The 19,385-nt window shown below is 48.7% G+C and overlaps 8 protein-coding genes and 1 non-coding gene across 12 annotated transcripts; 5 read left to right on the forward strand and 4 right to left on the reverse strand.

Annotated features, from left to right (window-relative positions):
* The first annotated feature begins 1,221 nt into the window (after positions 1 to 1,221).
* On the forward strand, positions 1,222 to 5,766 carry LOC9635470 (decapping nuclease DXO homolog, chloroplastic). Of its 2 annotated transcripts, XM_002991187.2 has the most exons (12): positions 3,431 to 3,764; positions 3,828 to 4,015; positions 4,111 to 4,176; positions 4,252 to 4,333; positions 4,391 to 4,470; positions 4,526 to 4,674; positions 4,730 to 4,964; positions 5,020 to 5,073; positions 5,130 to 5,176; positions 5,245 to 5,329; positions 5,379 to 5,442; positions 5,504 to 5,766. In XM_002991187.2, the coding sequence occupies exons 1-12, from the start codon at positions 3,488 to 3,490 to the stop codon at positions 5,617 to 5,619; spliced, it is 1,443 nt and encodes a 480-aa protein (XP_002991233.2). In that variant the 5' UTR covers positions 3,431 to 3,487; the 3' UTR covers positions 5,620 to 5,766. The 2 variants fall into 2 exon arrangements, 1 of the variants encoding a protein (XP_002991233.2); XR_002991070.1 differs by lacking the exons at positions 4,252 to 4,333; positions 4,391 to 4,470; positions 4,526 to 4,674; ... (4 more) ...; positions 5,379 to 5,442; positions 5,504 to 5,766 and having other exon boundaries at positions 1,222 to 3,764; positions 4,073 to 4,176.
* A 122-nt stretch (positions 5,767 to 5,888) lies between these two features.
* On the forward strand, positions 5,889 to 8,934 carry LOC9635471 (heparanase-like protein 3). Its single transcript, XM_024664994.1, has 8 exons — positions 5,889 to 6,743; positions 6,818 to 6,854; positions 6,917 to 7,103; positions 7,169 to 7,317; positions 7,400 to 7,823; positions 8,074 to 8,199; positions 8,322 to 8,424; positions 8,510 to 8,934. Exons 1-8 carry the CDS (start codon positions 6,471 to 6,473, stop codon positions 8,831 to 8,833), a joined length of 1,623 nt encoding a protein of 540 aa, XP_024520762.1. The 5' UTR covers positions 5,889 to 6,470; the 3' UTR covers positions 8,834 to 8,934.
* A 556-nt stretch (positions 8,935 to 9,490) lies between these two features.
* On the forward strand, positions 9,491 to 10,571 carry LOC9635472 (transmembrane protein 136). The gene is made up of 5 exons (XM_024665017.1): positions 9,491 to 9,750; positions 9,813 to 9,953; positions 10,004 to 10,123; positions 10,198 to 10,293; positions 10,341 to 10,571. The coding sequence occupies exons 1-5, from the start codon at positions 9,520 to 9,522 to the stop codon at positions 10,437 to 10,439; spliced, it is 687 nt and encodes a 228-aa protein (XP_024520785.1). The 5' UTR covers positions 9,491 to 9,519; the 3' UTR covers positions 10,440 to 10,571.
* LOC9635473 (putative 4-hydroxy-4-methyl-2-oxoglutarate aldolase) lies at positions 10,437 to 11,491 on the reverse strand. Of its 2 annotated transcripts, XM_024665018.1 has the most exons (3): positions 11,424 to 11,491; positions 11,152 to 11,356; positions 10,437 to 11,058 (listed from the first exon to the last, which is right to left on the reverse strand). In XM_024665018.1, exon 3 carries the CDS (start codon positions 11,034 to 11,036, stop codon positions 10,527 to 10,529), a length of 510 nt encoding a protein of 169 aa, XP_024520786.1. In that variant the 5' UTR covers positions 11,037 to 11,058; positions 11,152 to 11,356; positions 11,424 to 11,491; the 3' UTR covers positions 10,437 to 10,526. The 2 variants fall into 2 exon arrangements, with proteins under 2 accessions (XP_024520786.1, XP_002991266.2); XM_002991220.2 differs by lacking the exon at positions 11,424 to 11,491 and having other exon boundaries at positions 11,152 to 11,366.
* Positions 11,492 to 11,654: 163 nt separating this feature from the next.
* On the forward strand, positions 11,655 to 13,813 carry LOC9635805 (protein HOTHEAD). 2 transcript variants are annotated; one of them, XM_024665015.1, is made up of 5 exons: positions 11,655 to 11,776; positions 11,824 to 11,905; positions 11,986 to 12,621; positions 12,678 to 13,597; positions 13,651 to 13,813. In XM_024665015.1, the coding sequence occupies exons 2-5, from the start codon at positions 11,836 to 11,838 to the stop codon at positions 13,705 to 13,707; spliced, it is 1,683 nt and encodes a 560-aa protein (XP_024520783.1). In that variant the 5' UTR covers positions 11,655 to 11,776; positions 11,824 to 11,835; the 3' UTR covers positions 13,708 to 13,813. The 2 variants fall into 2 exon arrangements, with proteins under 2 accessions (XP_024520783.1, XP_024520784.1); XM_024665016.1 differs by lacking the exon at positions 11,655 to 11,776 and having other exon boundaries at positions 11,798 to 11,905; positions 12,678 to 13,593.
* On the reverse strand, positions 13,751 to 15,438 carry LOC9635474 (UDP-N-acetylmuramoyl-tripeptide--D-alanyl-D-alanine ligase). The gene is made up of 2 exons (XM_002991221.2): positions 14,576 to 15,438; positions 13,751 to 14,518 (listed from the first exon to the last, which is right to left on the reverse strand). Exons 1-2 carry the CDS (start codon positions 15,416 to 15,418, stop codon positions 13,814 to 13,816), a joined length of 1,548 nt encoding a protein of 515 aa, XP_002991267.1. The 5' UTR covers positions 15,419 to 15,438; the 3' UTR covers positions 13,751 to 13,813.
* An 82-nt stretch (positions 15,439 to 15,520) lies between these two features.
* TRNAM-CAU lies at positions 15,521 to 15,592 on the reverse strand. Its single transcript has one exon. It is a non-coding gene; the product is annotated as a tRNA-Met (tRNA).
* A 72-nt stretch (positions 15,593 to 15,664) lies between these two features.
* LOC9635806 (beta-adaptin-like protein A) lies at positions 15,665 to 18,806 on the forward strand. Its single transcript, XM_024665014.1, has 11 exons — positions 15,665 to 16,226; positions 16,304 to 16,428; positions 16,483 to 16,681; positions 16,733 to 16,961; positions 17,047 to 17,213; positions 17,264 to 17,473; positions 17,531 to 17,641; positions 17,698 to 17,874; positions 17,925 to 18,323; positions 18,379 to 18,659; positions 18,719 to 18,806. The coding sequence occupies exons 1-11, from the start codon at positions 15,687 to 15,689 to the stop codon at positions 18,723 to 18,725; spliced, it is 2,445 nt and encodes an 814-aa protein (XP_024520782.1). The 5' UTR covers positions 15,665 to 15,686; the 3' UTR covers positions 18,726 to 18,806.
* On the reverse strand, positions 18,768 to 19,363 carry LOC9635475 (auxin-responsive protein SAUR40). The gene has a single exon (XM_002991222.2). It carries the CDS (start codon positions 19,347 to 19,349, stop codon positions 18,849 to 18,851), a length of 501 nt encoding a protein of 166 aa, XP_002991268.2. The 5' UTR covers positions 19,350 to 19,363; the 3' UTR covers positions 18,768 to 18,848.
* Positions 19,364 to 19,385: the final 22 nt, after the last annotated feature.

Below are 19,385 nucleotides of genomic sequence, written 5' to 3' on the forward strand. Positions count from 1 at the left end.
TAGCGAACCAGAACAAGGGCTAGTTAAAAGCAAGATTTTGCATAAAAGTCCTTGTTGAGTGGACCCTTCGGGATCGAACCCGGGTCTTGTACAACGGTTTACCTCTACACTTACCTGATAGCCATCATCTCAGCAACCGGGTTCCAGTATTAAAAAAATCATACCATGTACTTGAACCATGTGACAGGGGTCTTTGCGAAATCCATGGCGTTTTTGTTAGATCGCCCACCAGACGAGATTATCCCCCGCATTCGTGCTGCTCGGCGTTTCGTCCTTGGCAAAGCCCCCTTATGGGTTGTGGAGTTAGAAGGACTGAAGGAATCGATCATCGTGGTAATGGATCGTCAGAGTTATGGCCTGGGTTGCAATAGAAACTCGCAGAGCAATCTCCACAGCCACAGGAGCTTTGGGATCTTCTGCTGGTGTGAATCTCATCAGTCCCAAAACTCCACGTTTTGGCAATCCAACGAAACCTGTAGCGTGTGGCCATACAAACGAACATACCTCGGTGTGATCACTCACTCGAAAATCTCTACTTTACGAGTGGAGTGAATCATCTTCCGAGTGTGTGGTTCTCGGCTGCTACTCTCTGTTTTTTCAGTAAGCATTCTTCTGTTTGCTACTACTTGTTTGGTAATTTGGTTTGCAAGCTTAAGCTCTTGAAACTGATGAAATCTGGCACCAGGGGTGCTTGCCCTGAAAAGAGTCTTTCTTCTGAAAGGGTAGGCTGAGATGAGACCCTCACGACCTGATCAGGATAATTCCTGAGAAGGGAGTGTGCCGACGCTGTATTTTATTTTTCTGTGCAGTCGCACAGAATCGAACTTGTGCACCGTATCTCAGATATCCAAGTTGAATCGAGGATGATAATGGGCAACCGAGCGCGTCCAACTTCAATGGTGTGAGCGACCACCCAAAGCAGGCATTTCCTTCCCGAATTTAAATTGAATTATTCTACTTTGTAAAAACTTATTGTTTCCTTTATTCTTTATTCTATTTTAAGTTAGTATTGGCAAGAATCGAACCGGAAACGAATGCTTTGAGAAACCGAGGTTCTAACTGACTGGTCTAAGTTGTTTTACTGAGCTAGCGAGGGCTATATAAAAAGCGAGAATTTTGCATAAAAGTCCTTGTTGAGTGGACCCTTCGGCATCGAACCCGGGTCTTGTACAACGGTTTACCTCTACACTTACCTGATAGCCATCATCTCAGCAACCGGGTTCCAATAAAAAAATATCATACCATGTAGTTAAACAAGTACTGGACGAGATTATCCCGCTCGTTGCAAACGGGATCTAGATGGATCGATCACGCTCGATCGCCTCGCCTCTTCTGCTCGACCGCGTAGCGAGCAGCCTCAACCGATCCAATACAGCGTTCAAGAAGCTCGCGATTCAAGATGGAGAAACCTCAAGGCGGTCTAAATGCTTGGCCCCTCTCGGCAGACCCACAAATTTTCAGCCAGCGACAGAAATAAGGGCCACAACATTTTCTAACCCCCAGCTCCATTTTCTTGAGAAATCGTCGCCTCTTCCTGCGTTTGCTGGCACATTTTTGTGGAACTGAGAACGAGGAGAAGAAACAATCCTCAATGCTTGAGATATATTTTTCTTCTCTGGGTTGTGGTGTTTGATGCGTGCTTATGCCACTGATTTAAGCTTGGATTTTCCAAAGTGCGCCGCTCTCTTGCGCCAGTGCACCGGACTAGCCAGCCTCCGCGAGCTCCACCACAAGATCGCTGCTGCCAATTTGGATGCGCACACGTTTTTGGGCAACCATCTCGTCCAGATGTACGGCAAGTGCGGGAATACGGCGGAGGCGTTTCTCGCTTTCGAGCGCATACGGAACAAGAATCGCTTCTCGTGGAACATCGTTCTCACGGCATATGCCCAAAATGGGCATATTCTGGAGTCGAAATTTCTCTTTGAAAAGATGCCGCAGAGAGACCTTTACTCTTGGAACTCGATGATTGCGGCGCTAGCACAAAACGGATGTTTGGAAGACGCGTTTGCGCTGGCCGAGAAGATGCCCGAGAAAGATACTGTTTCTTGGAACACGATACTTGCGGCATATGCCGATTCAGGAAGCTTGCCTATGCTAAAGACGATGTTTGATCGAATGGAGAAGCGCAATGCCGTCTCCTGGAATGCAATCATCTCTGGATATGGCCAAAATAACAGTGTGGAACTCGCAGGAAAATGTTTAGCAAAAATGCCGCATAGAAATCTCTTGTCTTGGAATGCCATGCTCGCGGCATATGCCCAAAATGGGTATTCTGCTATGACAGTAAAGCTCTTTGCGGAAATGTGCGTCGAGGGATTTGAACCCGACGCTTTTACCTGCGTGAGCGTATTGGACGCCTGCGATCGCTCCTTGGGCGAGGAGATCCACGACGAGGTGCGATTCAATGGCTGGGATTCCAGCGTCTTTGTTGGTACGGCGCTCGTGGCCATGTACGGGAGGTGCCAGTGTGTGGACCGTGCAAAGGAGGTCTTTGGTTCGATGCCCGAGCGCAACATTGTGTCATGGAACGCGATGCTTACCGCATATGCCGATAATGGGCATCTGGAAGATACCATGGCTGTGTATGAGCATATGCCAGCTAGAGACCTTGCATCTGGAAATGGCCTTGTGTCTGGCTATGCGCGTTTAGGGCAGTGGGAGAGCGCCCGTGCGGCATTTTGGTCTCTCCCCGAGAGAGATGTGGTTTCCTGGAACACGATGATCGCGGCGTGTGTCGAGAGGGATCGTCCGCAAGAATCGTTCGCGCTCTTCCGGCAGATGGATCTCGATGGCGTTGCGCCAAACAGGATCACGCTTGCGAGCATCTTGAGCGCCTGCGATGGAAGCCAGGAAAATATTGCGCACGCGCTCATCGCTGGGCTGCGGGATCTCGAGCCGGACGCGATGATCGGCACGGCGCTGGTGATCCTGTATGGCCGGTGCGGCAGCTGCGAGAAATCCTTGGAAATCTTCCACCAGATGGAGGAGCCGCGCGATCCAGGCGCTTGGAATTCGATCATCGCGGCGCTGGCACGCAATGGCCACACCGATGCGGCGATCGCGATGCTCCGCCGGTTGGAATGCGAGGGGATCGGGCCGGATTTCGCCGTTTTCAACAGCATTCTCTTTGCATGCAGCCATGGCGGATCTCTCTGTGAGGGCTACGCGCATTTTTTGATCATGGCTGGGGATTACGGCATCGCGGTCAGCTCCAGCCATTTCATGTGCCTGATCGATCTGCTGGGCCGCGCCGGGAAGCTGGAAGCCGCGGAGGAGCTGATCGATTCGATGCCATTCGAGGCGGACGGCCTGGCCTGGACGATTCTCCTCAGCTCTTGCAAGAGCCACAACGATGTGGAGAGAGGGGCCATGGCGGCGATGAGAGTGGCCGAGTTCGAATCCTGGGAAAGCTCCACTTATGTGATGCTCAGTAGCATCATGAGGAATTAGCTAGGGTTCTTGGATTGGCCCTAGGCCACAGTGAATGGCGGACTGGGGAGACGACAACGTCCAAGAAGGGGAGGAAGAGGATGGATCGGAGGATTTCGAGCTTCCGGAGGAGGAAGAAGGCGCTGGATCGCAGCAGAATCACGGCAGTGACGAGGAGAGGAGCAGCAGCAGTGGCAACGAGGAAGGGAGCAGCAGCGGTGAGGAGAATCAAGGCGATGGCGATGATCCGGTGGAGATTCAGGATGATCTTTTCGGCCCCGATAACGAAGATTATATGCGCACTACTCCGCAGAGCCAGCTTCCCATACCAAGTAAGAGCGATTGTTCTTCTTCTCCCTTTTTATTTTTGTTGGTCACACACATTTTTTGTGTAGTCCTTCCCGAGCCCCGGAATGACCAAAGGAATGATCACGAGTACCGGCGAGGAAATCCTCGTGGAGAAAGAAATTCATCCTTCTACTCTGGCGGTTTCAAGTCGAAGGATCTCGTTGCTGACCTGAAGCTTGGCCCTCCTGGCCACTTGGACGAGACCTTGCGCATTGCATGCCCCCCTTTTCAAGAGGTAATCGTCAGGTTTGTGGTTCATTTTTTCTCCACTTACGTAGGCCTTGATTAACAGTGGAGAAATTTGGCTTGCATGGTGGTTCTTTGGAGCAGCCAAATCAGATTTGCTGTTACAGTCGAACACCGGATGGAACCGTTTACTATGACGAAAGGTGTCTGGTGAGTGCGGTGCTTTTGCGAGTGGTTCTCTAAATAATTGAGTTTTCTTTCCTTTTTTTTTCCCCTTGTCGACAGAGAAAATTCAGGAGGAGAGTTCTCTCAAGTTTTGAGGCCGACTTAAACGAGGGATTTGACTCTTTTGTTCAGAAGAATGATGGTTGGTGATCTGTGATTTTGCGTGGTTGAGTTTCTTTCTGATTCGCGAGCATTGCAGATTCGGAATCAAGTGCTTTCGGCGACTTGCTGGCGTGTGTGCGAACAAAATTGACTTCTTTCAAAGACATTCATTTTGTTGTAAGTTTTCACAAATCTCTACAAATTACCATCACCCACCGTTTTGTTGGCGCAGACATTTCGGAACAACTTAAATAAGATACTGGGGACGACCTATAGTAGACGCGACGCCTGGGAGATGGGCGTGCACAAACGTTCTGGAACAGTGTATTTGGATTGTCGTAAAACTCCTGAACCTCCCCAGACTGAGCTTCAACAACGACAGTAATCACAGCGCTTCTTCCTCCACTTTTTACTTACGAAAAACTGGTTGTTGCAGATGTTATTGGGGCTACAAGTATGAGGAGGTTGCGACTGAAAATCCTCAACGAGATCTCTACGAGATGTCGGGCGACGCAGGGCCGCCTGTCGCTGTGGATGCGAACGTTGAGTTTTGTACAGTTGTTAGAACCAAACTTGGTCCCCATCGGATCATTATGGGTGCCGAGATCGACTGCTATGACGTTGGCTCCGACGGTACGAAGCGATACACTGAGTTAAAGACCAGTCGCGAGGTGAGTGCTTGTTTTTATGTTCTCTTCGACGTTTAGGTGTTATGCTCGCTTGCAGTTGGACAAGAGAAGTTTTGAAAGATTCGAGAAAGAGAAGCTTTTGAAATTTTGGGTGAGAGTCACTTTCTTAGATATAATTTTCTCTACCTAACTTGCTTACCATCGCAGATACAATCGTTTTTGGTTGGAGTTCCACGAATTGTATGCGGCTTCAGGTAATGTTGTTTCTTTCCCTCCTTTTCGGGCAGAGAAATGAATATCTTGATCTGGTCATGAAAAACAGGGACGACAATGGTAGGCTTTTGCGCTCTGACATGATGCTCACTCAAGAAATTGCACGTAAGATGAAACAAAAGCATTACTGGGAGGTAAGGCATCTACGTTTTCAGCGATTCAAGTCAGCAATGGTTGTGACAGGGAGGTGTGTGCCTGGCATTTGCGGATAGAGTCCTCTGCTGGCTCTATGGCAGCGTAAACGATGGTAACCACAGAGATCTCTTTCTCTCATTTTGGATTTCACTGAGCTCCAAAACTTGATGCAGGAGGAGATTATACTCTTCGTTACATTCCCAATAGCAACAGGATTGAGCTAGTGAACTGTGATTCCTGTCCAAGAGTTATCAGCGAGCACATTGAGCTCCTGGAATCCTCGAGCTAGAAAGCTGCTCGAGAAACCATTTCTAGCAACACAGCTACTTCATGGAAAAGTATTCCCAAGCACATAGTTTAGTTTTAAACACTGCGAGTGTATGGACGACAGAGCCACGACAAAAGGATCCAAATAAGAAAACTTTAACACGTCGTTTTTCGCGGGCCAAAGTTTGAAAGATTCCCAGCGAATCAAATTCAAATACTTTCACTTTACACTGGTTTGGCAGTGTTTAATCAGCGCGGCTCAGCTCCAGCCATTAGGGCTAAGATAAGCGATCCAAATTCCAATCCATCCAGCGCTGTCCAGCCCACCTTGACATGACATCTCTCTCTTACGCCATAGCCGGCGGATAGCACTTCCATTCTCTCTGATCAATGAATTGGGCGGATGGAGATCCATTTGAATCGTCCATCCTTTGAAGCTCTTCCTCGTTGGCGCTGCTGTTGGAGTGTCGGATCGAAAGGAATTTGGTACCGGACTGATCAGAAAAAGCAGCTCCTCTCTCTCTCTCTCTCTCTCTCCCCTTTGTCTCTTTGATCTTTCGTTTTCTTTGGTCCGTGAAGAAATGACAGTACGTGCGACAGTCGCCCCCACTAAAACGCACTAAAGAAGAAGAAGAAAAGGAAAAGGGAGCGAATTCTTTTTTCCCTCTATCTATCTAGCGTTTTCGGTGTCTTCCCAATCGAGAATCTCTGGGAAACAAGCAAGAAGCGATCGATCAGGCGGCTGCCCACATTCCAAAGCGATCCTGGAAATGATGGGCTTGTGCTGAAATTGCGCAATTTCGTCGCGCCGATTGCGATTCGACGCAGCGAAAACAGAGGATCCGTCTTCCTCTTTTTTTCCTTTGGGGAGAGATGGGCAGAGCGTTGCTGTTCTTGAGCTGCTGGATCTTTCTCCTGGGCTGGATTCACGAATGTGGCAGCGCAGCAGCAGCAGCGGCAGTCCCGGGCAGATCCAAGTTTCTGGCGGAGAAGATCGTGGCGAAGGCGGCGGCGGTGGAGATCAACACGAGCAACACAATCTGGCGGGTGTCAGAGGGATTTCTGTGCGCCACGCTCGATTGGTGGCCCGCGGAGAAATGCGATTATGGGACTTGCAGCTGGAAGGATGCCTCGCTCCTCACCATGGCAAGTTTGCTCGCCAAATCCCTCCTTTTATCTCGATTTCTTCCTTGCTCATCAGATTTCTCCATGTTTGGTAGGATCTCAAGCACCCACTGCTGGAAAATGCCATCAAAGGTGAGTGAAGAGTACAGGGAATTCCAGCTCTCAGCCACCAAAGTTTTGGTTTTTTCTCGCAGCTCTCTATCCACTCACATTGCGCCTGGGCGGATCGCTCCAGGACCGATTGTTCTACAAAGTCGGGAGGAGCGCGCAGCGGCCATGCTCCAACTTCGTCAAGCAGCAAAATTCCATCTTTGGATTCTCCGAGGGCTGCCTCAACATGTCGCGCTGGCTGGAGCTCAACTCACTGTTCCAAAGGACAGGGTATAGTTAGTAAGCAAAACTTTCCCTTCATCTCCTCCCTTAAATTCGCCTCTTCTTCGTGCCAGAGCTTCTGTGGCATTTGGATTGAATGCTCTCAATGGCCGCCAGCGCGTTTCCAAAGGGGTTTACTCAGGATCCTGGGATTCGACAAATGCCGAAGATTTCATCAAGTTCACCCACGACAGTAAAATCGCCATCGCGGCTTGGGAGCTTGGTAAGATCTTCACAACTTTTGCACTTACAGCAAATGCCCAGTCAAGGTAACCATTTGACGTTTGCATGTTTCGAATTTCCAGGCAACGAACTTAGTGCCAATGGAGTTGGCACGACGATCAACTCTCGTCAGTACGCCACCGACGTGAAATCTCTTCGCGAGATCATCGACGGGATATATGGCGACCAGATCGACAGGCCGATGGTGGTTGCTCCCGATGGATTCTTCGTGGCGGCGTGGTATCAGCAGCTCTTGCAGTCGACAGGGCCGCGAGTGCTGGACGCAGTGACGAGGCACATTTACAACCTTGGAGCTGGCGTCGATCGCCACCTCATCCAGAAGATTCTAAGCCCGACATATCTCAGCCAAGAGGCCGGAGCTTTCAAGCAAATGCGTGACACCGTCTCGAGATATGGTCCCTGGGCTCAAGCCTGGATTGGAGAGGCCGGAGGAGCATACAACAGCGGCCAGCACCTTGTCAACGATGCGTTCGTGTCTAGCTTTTGGTACGTAAAATTCCTCTCTTTAGCGTTTCTTCTTTCGGTCTTTTCCTTTCTTTCTGATTGAGTGAAGATAGTTCTATTGTTGTGAGTTTCGATGGTTGAAGGTCCCGTTCCTGGTTTTGGAAGATAGAAGCTTGGTGTTTCTGGTTGTGCTTTTTTGGTAGATTAAGAATCAAGATGGTGTTTTTCCTTGTTTGTTTTGTTTTTTTTTTTTTTTGTCTCTGTGGTTCAATGTGTGGTTTTTTGGAATCAGGTATTTGGACCAGCTTGGCATGGCTGCATCGCACAGCACTGCTGTCTACTGTCGTCAAAGTCTCGTAGGCGGAAACTACGCACTGCTTCGGACAAATAGTTACAATCCCAATCCGGACTACTACAGGTGTGTCTTGTGTTCTCGTGCGTTAAGTTCTTTCTTCACTGTTTAACTTATAGTTTTTCTTTTTGTTGCATTCGTCAACTGGGCTGCTAAGAGTCTCCCTTTTGTCTATGGTGTTTTGCCAGTGCTCTTTTGTGGAAACAAGTAATGGGCAATGACGTCTTGCCTGCGACAGTGGTCAGCGAGACTTATCTTCGCGCATATGCACACTGTGCAAAATCAAACTCGGTAAAGAGATTTGGAAAAGCTCCTTTGGATCCACCACTAAAGTTGTATTTCTTCTTTGTTTTCTTTGTTTTCCATTCATCCCCAGGGTGGACTAGCCGTTCTTCTCATCAACATGAGCAACTCCACGGTCTACAGCGTGAGGCTCAAACTCTCGGGCTTTGCAAAGAGCAGCAAAGGCTCTAGTCGAACGCCCCGGCTTGAATACCACTTGAGTGCTCCCCTGACGGATCTCCAGAGCCAGCGCATACACCTTAACGGCAAACTCCTCGACGTGACTCCAGATGGCAACATCCCCGTTCTGAAGCCAATCTCGGTGGATTCCAAGCAGCCCATCACGATTGCCCCGCTCAGTATTGCATTTGTTGTGCTGCCTGATGCTAAGCTCCAGGCATGCACCATAATTGAGTGAAACTTTTTAGGAGGAAAAAATGTACAAATGGAGCAAGTTCCACTAAACGTATAAGTTGACAATCTACGTTATAATTTTAAATATTTGTATATTTGATTGAAGACTATTTTGGCCTCTAATATTCAAGCACCTCTAAGTCCAAGTTCCAGCATTTTTTTTTTCATTTCTAGCATTTTTAATATAATATATAAATCATTGATTTGTTTACACTTGTTCTTCTATCTTGCTTTAATTATTATTTTAATTTATATTATGCTTAATATTTTAAAATTAATTATTTTATGCCTATCAGGTTTTTTAACCCAATAAAGAAGCACAGCAGTGTGTTGTGGATAACATTTAAACTGGGCTATTTAATGAGTTTTCAAAACTTTAAGTAGGATGAATCACACTTGCTTTTGTTATAATCTTTAAAAGTGGTATATATAAACATGAAGCATGGGACTTAACCATCTCTACCACATGCTAAACTCAATGGAAATTACTCAACAAAAACTTTTTTTGAAGATATGAAAATTTTAAATTTCAAATAAATTGAATTTAAAAGTTAAAAATTATTTAAAATATATAAAATTGACTAAAACTGAAAATGTATTTAAACTTAATTTTATGAGTTAATCTAACCAGTTTAATAAAATTAATTAGATCTCCCAAGGCTCTGTTTTAGGGTTTTCCGAGCGGTGGCGATGGCGACTGCGATAACGGGGACGACGATGGAATTGGCTGTGGGGGTGGCCCTGTGGAGCTCGCTCTTTACCGCAGTGCGCTTCATCCTCTTCCCAAGCAGATCTCACGATTTCTCCAACCGCATTGTCTCCCTCGTCCACGCCTTCGTCGCGCTTGCGCTGTGCACGCTCTCGCTCCACGACTGGCGGCACCCCTTCCAGCCCCTCGCCTCGCCCGCCTCCCCAGCGCAGGTGAGCGATAGAACTTCTCCCTCCTGCAAGAAGAGATCGATCCATGAGATCTTCGTCCACAGGTCAGAGCAATCACCGTGAGCCTCGCCTACTTCATCTACGATTTCTTCTGCTGTCTCCTCGAGGTCCCTTTCGATGCCGCCACCGCTCTTCATCATCTGGTTAGCATCATGGGCCTGTGCTATGGATTTCTCTACAAAGTGGTGAGGAAGAGCAAACTCATTCGTTTTTAATTGGTTGATCTTTCATCCAGTCTGGAACTGAGCTTGTGGGCTGCCTGTGGCTCATGGAGATGTCCAATCCATGCATGCATGCACGGGAGATTCTCAAGGAGCTGGGCGTCAAAGATCGACCACTCAACTTGTGGAACGACGCAAGTTCTTGGCCATGGATCTCTCCTCGCTTTTTTTTTTAATCTCTCTTTCACTCTTTGCCACTGCATTGCAGCTCTCATTTGCGATCACTTTCACCATCGCTAGGATGGGCTTCGGACCGTACCTCACTTTCATCACCTTGAGAGCCAACAATCCACTGACTGTCAAGGTGAGTTCTCACAAATAGCTCGAAAAATGAAAGAAATCACCTCGCAGTTGGGAGCTTCCGGGATTCAAATCGTTAGCGTCTTTTGGTTCTACAAGATCGCCAGGCTCATCCGCTACAAGCTAAAGAAACAAGTCAAGTCCAGCTGATCGAAAACGCGGGTACCTTGTTTTGTTTTTACTTCCTTATTGGTGCTCCATAACACGAGCGTCGCAACTTCGAGCTTGTTGGAGCGATCAAAGCTTTTTGTTGGCAATGAGAATTCCATCGATGTCCGAGTAGCACCACTCTCCTGGTAAGATCCTCACGCCACCAAAGACCACAGCCACGTCCTTCTCGCCCTGTCCTCGTTTGAAGCTCTTGAGTGGATGCGGAGCCAGCGCTCTCACTCCCACTTCCACCGCGTTGATCTCTTCCACGTCTCGGACGCATCCGTTCACTAGAATTCCTGCCCAGCCATTGGTCGAAGCCATCGCTGCCAGGTTTCCTCCCAGCAGCGCGCACCTCAGGCTGCCACCTCCGTCCACGACCAGCACCTTTCCATCACCCTGCTGCTCCAGAGCCGCACGAACCAGCGAGTTGTCCTCGAAAACCTTAAGAGTTGTCACCGGACCCGAGAAGGAACGACGCTTCCCGTACACTTGGAAAGCTGGCGCCAAGACGCGGACTGTACCACCGGTGATTATCTCCTCATAGTACTTGTCACAGAGGTCCGTCGTCGGCATGGTCATGAAGCCTTGCTGCATTGCGGAGAAAACCGTTTTGGACCTGCACAAATCAATAAGAACACTTTTGAGAAATCAGAAAGATTAAAGAAACACGAGCAAGCTCAAAATTGAGTAGCAAGACATCTAGCCATACCTGGTGCGAAGATGAAAAAGCCCTCTAGACCCTTGCCATGGCTATAGTTCAGGGAAAGCGATTCGAACCTGCGAACTCGCGAGTCGTGACGAGAAAAAGTTTTCCATTACGTACGTTCTTGAGTGTCTGAATGCCTTCATTGGAGCTGACGGTCTTCAATCAGTCAGTCACAGGTCTATAAAAGTAAATGTGAAATCGCTGCTGCCTGGTACAAGACGCCATAAAACCACAATACGTTAACAGAGTAACAACAATGGTGAGAGTATTTTTACCTTCGTTTCGTGTCTTGCTCTCCTTTTCTATACCATAAAACTTTCTTACAGATGCAAGCGCGACCACCCATCACGTCCTGCTTCTTTACGGCTGCTTTTGCAATCACTCCATGCTGAAGCTTTGCAAAAGCTTGTGGAGCGAATTAGGAGCCTTGGCTGAGATTTTCCAAAAGCGCCGACTCGCGCCTTGAATGTGAAGCGGGGAATCCAGATCGTGACCTCCACCACAGTTCCTGCATAGGCCTCACTGTGTCACACAGTCTTTCAAGGAAACTCTTGCTACCTCGATATCTGTGCTGGCGTTGGAGGTGTTGGAGAAGCGGGAACCTCGTGTTCCTCTCTCTCTTGCGCAGGTAGCGATTTCTTTTCTTGCTTTCTGTCGAAGTCGTTTCTGTCTTAGGCTCCTGAAGCAATGGAGAATGAGCTGCTAGCAATCGTCTCCGTTTTGTTGCTGTTGTCAGCTGTTGTTGGTGCACAGCCAGGTATTGCTCTCCTGTTGGATTCAAGTCCGACGAAGTTCAGAGTTGAAGAGAATCAAAGTGTTTTTCTTACCACTATACAGGGAAGTTCACGTTCTTGCAAGAGGCCTCTTCCTCGGCCTCGTCCAATGAGGAGTACGACTACATTGTCGTCGGCGGTGGCACTGCCGGTTGCCCCTTGGCTGCTACGCTGTCCGAAAAGTTCAAAGTCCTGCTACTGGAACGTGGTGGAGTGCCTTACGGCAATCCAGACATCGAGAGAATAGAGATGTTTGTCCACAATCTGGTCTGGACCAATGCAACTTCCCCGGCGCAAGCCTTCATCTCGGAGGATGGAGTCATCAACAGACGGCCCCGGGTTCTCGGTGGAGGGACCTGCTTAAATGCGGGGTTCTACACCCGTGCAAGCCAGGAATTTATCCAAAAGGCCGGATGGGACGAAAAACTTGTCGACGAATCTTACTCCTGGGTGGAAAACGTGGTCGCTTTTGCTCCGGAACTAAAGCAGTGGCAATCTGCGGTCAGAAGAGGTTTGTTAGAGGTTGGAATACTTCCAGACAATGGAGTCACGTACGATCACTTGATTGGTACCAAGACCGGAGGATCGATCTTCGATAGCAATGGACATCGCCATACGGCCGCAGATCTACTCAAATACGCAAATCCGAGCAGCATCAAAGTAATGCTGCATGCAACAACAAACAAAATACTATTTACCGGTACGAAGTCTCATCTGTGTTTTTACCAGACAGTTCACTGACATTGAGACTTTCAGCTGATAGCGAACGTCCAAGAGCATACGGTGTCGTGTACACAGATACGTCTGGTATGGAGCACCGCGCAGTTCTCAATTCAAATCCACGCAGCGAGGTCATACTATCTGCTGGAGCACTGGGGAGTCCACAATTGCTGATGCTGAGTGGAATTGGTCCAGAGGAGCACCTAAAGGCGTTCCAAATACCAGTAATCATGAACGCACCAAATGTTGGTCAGGGAATGGCAGACAATCCTATGAACGCAATCTTTGTACCTTCACCGAAACCGCTCGAGGTATCGCTGGTGGAAGTCGTTGGCATCACGAGCTTTGGCAGCTTCATCGAGTCTGCTTCGCCGGCTCTTGGTATCACGATGATCAGCAGCGTTCCTCCGCCACTGCGAACACCGAGTTTCATACAGGCTGTTCAGAATCAGCTACAAGAGATGTCTTCCTACCTCCCGCGTACTGGAGTTCTGATGGAGAAGGTAGATGGCCCAGTCTCCAGTGGTTATCTCAAGCTTCGCAACACCGACCCTCACGACAATCCCGCAGTACGGTTCAACTACTTCTCCGATACCCAAGACTTAAACAAGTGTGTCCAAGGAATCCAGCTTATCCAAAGAGTCATTGGTTCGTCCTCAATGACATCTTTCACGTACGTGAACCCCGAGGAAATACCGGAACCGATGCTCAAGTTCGTGAGTCTGCTCGGAAACCTTTTGCCGCTGGATACGTCAAACAGGATCGCGATGGAAACTTTTTGCAGAGCAACTGTGAACACGATTTGGCATTACCACGGCGGGTGTCAAGTTGGACGAGTTGTAGACGACAGCCATCGGGTCATCGGTGTGAATAACCTCCGAGTCGTAGATGGATCGACGTTTCTGTCATCTCCAGGAACCAACCCGCAAGCTACTGTCATGATGATGGGAAGGCAAGTAAGCTCCCTTTCCAGTTGCATCCGACTGAATCTCTAGTAACTCGTCTGCAGGTATATGGGTGTGAATATCCTCAAGGAACGTGGATCAGGCTACTGATAAGTATATAGGAAATTATTCCTGCTAAGCGGACGTAAGCAGCAGCTAGGAAAAAAAAAAAAGAAATCGGTATAATTTGTACCTGAATTTAACAAATGTAATTCCCTGTCCAGAAGATTACTTTAAGTCCTTGGCAGCTGAGCAGCAGACTTGCTGTAAGAACTTGCGTTTTATGGCGTCAACCACAAGTTCCATTCTCATTCCTCTGCTTCCCTTCACGAGCACAACGTCACCGGGCGTGATCCTGGCAGTAAGTTCCTCGGCAAGAGCAGCGGAGTTTTCACATTTCACCACCTCGCACTTTTCCAGTTCTAGACCATTAAGCGCGTCAGAAAATGCAGGCCCTGCTGTACCAATAACATCCACATGGAGCTCTTGACAGCACTTAATGGCCTTCATGTGAGCGCCCCTGGTGAAATCTCCCAATTCGAGCATATCACCCAGGGCCACAACTTTCCTGCCTTTGCATTCGACACTGGCCAGAATCTCCAAAGCGACTGTCATACTCATGGGATTCGCATTGTATGCGTCATTGATCAGCTGGATGTCGGAACAAATAGCTTCCAACCTCGACCTCATCCCAACCGGTGAAAACTTGGAAATCGATTCTGATGCTGCCTTCAGTGGAACCCCCAGACTGGTCGCAACACACGCTGCTGCGCAAGCATTTGAAGCCAGATGGATTCCCGGGCATGACAAAAACGTTGTCTCGGAACCTGGAACACCTTGTTGTTGCAAAGTAAATTTGACACCCTGACCACCACTGGTGACTTCTCCGTTTAGCAAACGCAAGTCACTTACTTCCGAGCGTCCAAAGAATCTCTAGAAAATGTTTTAACAGTTAAGAACACAAGCGGAGAAAAGAAAAGAAAAACTTACAATCATTGCATCTGGTGAGACAGGCATAGCCATCACTAAAGGATCATCCGCATTAAGAATGCATACGTCTCCGCGTCCAGAATCCCTGAAAAGCTCTCCCTTGGCCAAGGCCACTTGTTCTAAACTGCCAAGGTTCTCCATATGAGCAGGACCGACGTTTAAAACCACCCTCACCGACGGCTTGCAAATCCTGGACAGCTCCAAAATCTCTCCCAGGTGGTTCATTCCCATCTCTATAACGCACGCCGGAGAAAAAGATGGCAGCGCTAGTAGTGTCAAAGGAACGCCAATATGATTGTTCTCACTCCCCTGTGTCTGGTGTATGTGCCCGAGAGATTCCAGAGCCAGTGCGACCATAGCCTTCGTGGTTGTCTTCCCACAACTCCCAGTAATTCCCACTACATGACCTCTATATCTGTTCCTTGCATCGACCGCCAGCTTGTGCAAAGCTGCCAGAGAATCCGACACCTCCACGAATCCCACGGGCCAGTCTCTCGGCATCGATCGGCCAATCGCTCCAGCACACCCGGCGGCCAGGGCTTGCGCAAGGAAGCTGTTCCCATCGAAATTTCGACCTACGAGCGCTAGAAACCAGTCACCCCGGTGGATTCCCCTAGTGTCTGTGCAAATGCTGCCAGGCGATCCCTGCTTCGCTAAAATCCCGCCCACCGCCTGCGCGATCTGCTGGCAATCCCAGATTATCCCGCGAGGACCGTCCTCCCAATCTCCAAACGAGCGGCCGGAAGACGCTAGCGTCTTCGATCTAAAGCTCCTGGAGCAAACTATCGTACCTGGAGCTCGCGTCGTGCTGGGCGGAGCGCCGAGGACGACGCCCAGCGACATTCCTCACCTCAAGAACTAGGGTTTAATCTATGCCGTTGGAATCTAGTTTGAATTTGACCGTCGGATTAAAGACCTGTTAGAGAAAAAGAAAAAAATGGAATTTATCAGAGACAGGTTTCGATCCTGTGACCTGTGGGTTATGGGCCCACCACGCTTCCGCTGCGCCACTCTGATTTTGTTATTAAGTTTTCTACCTGAAAGAAATTATCGGATTCTTGGTGTAAGGAAGTAAATGAGAGAGTTTAGGTCTTTCTGGGGGGAAGGAAGGATGAATGCCGACAGTGGCCATCGCAAGGGCGAGATCGCGGAGCTTAAATCCCAGCTCCGGCAGCTCGCGGGTAGCCGGGCGCCCGGCGTCGAGGAGGTGAAGCGCGAGCTCTACAAGAAGGTAATCTCCTACATGACCATCGGCATCGATGTCTCGTCGCTCTTCAGCGAGATGGTGATGTGCTCCGCGACATCGGATCTCGTCGTCAAGAAGATGTGCTACCTCTATGTCGGGAATTACGCCAAGGTCCATCCAGATCTAGCGCTGCTCACCATAAATTTCCTCCAGCGGGATTGCCAGGACGATGATCCGATGATCCGGGGCCTGGCGCTGCGAAGCTTGTGCTCCTTGAGGGTGATGAATTTCGTGGAGTACTTGGTCGGGTCTCTCAGGAAGGCTCTCAAGGATAACAATGGTTACGTGAGACAGGTAGCTGCGATGGGAGTGCTCAAGCTCTACCACATTGCTCCTACTGCTTGCATTGAGAATGATTTCGTGGCTACATTGAAGAGCATGCTTTCTCAGGATCCCGATGCTCAGGTTCGTGAGTAGTTCTTCCTTTTTTCTTTTCTTTCTTTCTTTCTTGATATCTTGTTTACTCACTTTGTTACCTTTAGGTGGTCGCGAACTGTCTGTGTGCGCTGCAAGAGATTTTGGTTCTGGAGAGAACCAACAATGACCGTGCAAACAAAGATCGGGAGATACTACATAGCAAGCAAATCGTTTTCTCGCTACTAAACAGGCAAGGCTCCGGTTTTGAAAGCTTTGCTGCTCTTAATTGTTGTGCTTGATACAGGATCAAGGACTTCTCCGAATGGGCTCAATGTCTCGTGCTTGATATGGTGTCGAAGTACATTCCGGTGGATCCAAATGAGACATTTGATATCATGAACCTGTTGGAAGATCGGCTGCAGCATTCCAATAGTGCGGTGGTGCTAGCAACTATCAAAGTTTTTCTTCAGCTGACAATCTCTATGGCCGACGTGCACCAGCAAGTGAGTTCGTTTGTTTTTCGTTCGCTTTATTAAGTTTGGTTGGTTCTTCAGGTATACGAAAGGATAAAAGCTCCTCTGCTTACTTTGATAAGCTCGGGTAGCCCAGAGTTATCGTATGCGGTGCTCAGCCATCTCCATTTGTTGGTAATGAGAGCACCCATACTGTTCTCATCCGATTACAAACATTTTTACTGTCGGTATAGTGACCCGTCTTACGTGAAAAAGCTGAAAATTGAGATGCTTACTGCCGTTGCGAGCGAGAGCAACATGTACGAAATTGGTGAGCATCTTTCCTCCAACACTTTAGTTCTTGATGTTGAAGTATTTGATCCACTGAATGCAGGCTTTGTTTTTTGAATTATCAGTGACAGAGCTTAGCGAGTACGCGGCAAACGTGGACGTTGGAATAACGCGAGAAGCCATAAGGGCCGTGGGAAAAATCGCGTTAAACCTTTGCGACGTCAATGCGATCGTTGATCGGCTGCTTCAGTTTTTAGAGATGGAACGGGATTATGTTACTGCGGAAACACTGGTATGGCTATTCAATTTAAAAACATCCCTTACGCTTTGGTTTCGTTTCAGGTCTTAGTGAAAGACTTGGTGAGAAAGTACCCAGAATGGAGTCATGACTGCATTGCGGTTGTTGGAAATGTGAGTAGCAAAAGTATTCAGGAACCGAAAGCGAAGGCAGCTCTCATATGGATGCTCGGAGAGTATTCTCATGATATGCTCGATGCACCTTATGTGCTTGAAAGTTTTGTGGATAACTGGCTGGAAGAGGACTCTCCCGAGGTTAGTCTTGCTCTCTACGTTTGTCTTTCAGTTCTGAAAAGCAGTTATTGTTTACAGGTTCGTCTGGAGTTGCTGACAGCCGCAGCAAAGATTTTTTTCAAACGACCACCTGAAAGCCAAAAGCTTCTTGGAGCTGCATTAGCAGCAGCGGTTGACGATCCTGATCAGGTACTTTTCTTCTTAATCCGTTATTTAATTGATAATTGCTTGTTAATCTTTGCCAGGACGTCCACGACAGGGGTCTGTTCTATTATAGGCTTCTTCAACAAGGGGTTCAAACTGCGGAGTCAATAGTCAATCCACCAAAGAAGGCAGTCTCTGATTTTGCAGATATCCAAAACAGTGAAATGAGAGATCGAATATTTGATGAATTCAACAGCCTATCTGTCATCTACCGCGAGGTGAGTTGTTATTTGAAGTTTCTACCATGTATAACGTGGACTTTTTGCAGCCTTCGTACATGTTTTTGGACAAGGAACATAGAAAACTGTACGAGTTTTCTGATGAAGCAGCGCCAACCGATGTGTTGCCGACACAAAAACTGGACGCAAACGACAATGATTTGCTCCTTGGTGCGTTTGATAAGGAAGAAAGCCAAAGTGGCGTGAGCAACGGGGATGATGGACCACTCAGTGCGCCACGATCCCCATCTCCAACGCTACTAGGTGACTCAGTGCCTCCAGTGTCAGCTTCAAATATTCCTGCGGCATTCGGGATTGATGATCTCCTCGGCCTGAACATCTCTACGCCACCTCCTCCTCCTCCATCATTGGTACTCAGCTCAAAGCCAGTTCTCGACTCTGGCACGTTTCAAAAGAAATGGTCACAGCTTCCTGTTGCTCTAAGTTTCGTAAGTACCACTCAGTCTTACATGGCGTTCGCTGACGACGTGCTTTTGTTAACAGGAGCATCCAATCTCAGCGCAGAGCCTCAAGACCACTCAGCCGCTTCTGCGCCATATGCAAGAAAAATCTGTGCAGTGCATGGCGTCGGGTGGCCAGAGCCCGACTTTCAAGTTCTTCTTCTTCGCTCAGAAGGCCGATGGGATGCCTGGGACAGGTTTCTTCCTCGTGGAGTGCCTGGTCCATACGAGCGCAGGAAAGGCCAGCGTTAAAGTAAAGAGCGAAGATTCGACATTTACAGCGGCCTTTAGCGACCTTTTCAAGTCCGCACTATCGTCCTTCATGTAGGTGGCTGTAATATCCTTTTCTGTACTTCTTCGTACTAACGTCTTACATTTCGCAGCATTTGACCAGTAGCTCCCTCACGGAATCGAGTTGTCTAAATGAACAAGTGCAAGAGAAAGAAAGAAATCCTTGAGGTTTGCGGCCTACATTGTGCTTTCAAGAATATCGTGTAGGATATAGTTGCTTTGCTAAAGATTCTCCAGGCTGACGACATAGAGATCGACGAGCTCTTGAGCCTGCGAGGAATCCAGGACGACGTCGCTGTTCTCAATGTGCCAGAGGAGGAGGTGGAAGAGATCGACCGGGCAGGGGATTTGCAGCGGTCCCTGGTGGCAGAAACCAAACTTCTCCTCGCACTTTTTGAGCAGCACCTTGAAGATGGGATGGTGGAGGTGATTGGTCGGAACGATGAACCTCTCCTGGTGCTGCTCGCCAACGTAGACGGCGAGGTATCCTCTGGGAACATCGGCGGTTCTTGAGTAGGAGCTCTTGTCACCGCTCAGTGGGCTGTAGCTGCCGCTCCTCCGGCTGCTCCGCAAGCTCGCCAGCTCCTGGAGGCCTTTGAGGACGAGCTTGGTGACCGTCTTGTGGAAGCTGGAGCTCCGCCCGGGCATGGTGGTGTTGCTGCTCGCCTTGCGATCGTCTCCGCCTCTCAAGAGACTTTGCTGCCGCTTGTTCGTCGTCGTCATACACTCCCGGCCTGGAAGACTTGCAGCATGAGAGAA

Source organism: Selaginella moellendorffii, unplaced genomic scaffold (assembly GCF_000143415.4).
Source record: "Selaginella moellendorffii unplaced genomic scaffold, v1.0 SELMOscaffold_117, whole genome shotgun sequence".
Taxonomy (NCBI): Eukaryota; Viridiplantae; Streptophyta; class Lycopodiopsida; order Selaginellales; family Selaginellaceae; genus Selaginella; species Selaginella moellendorffii.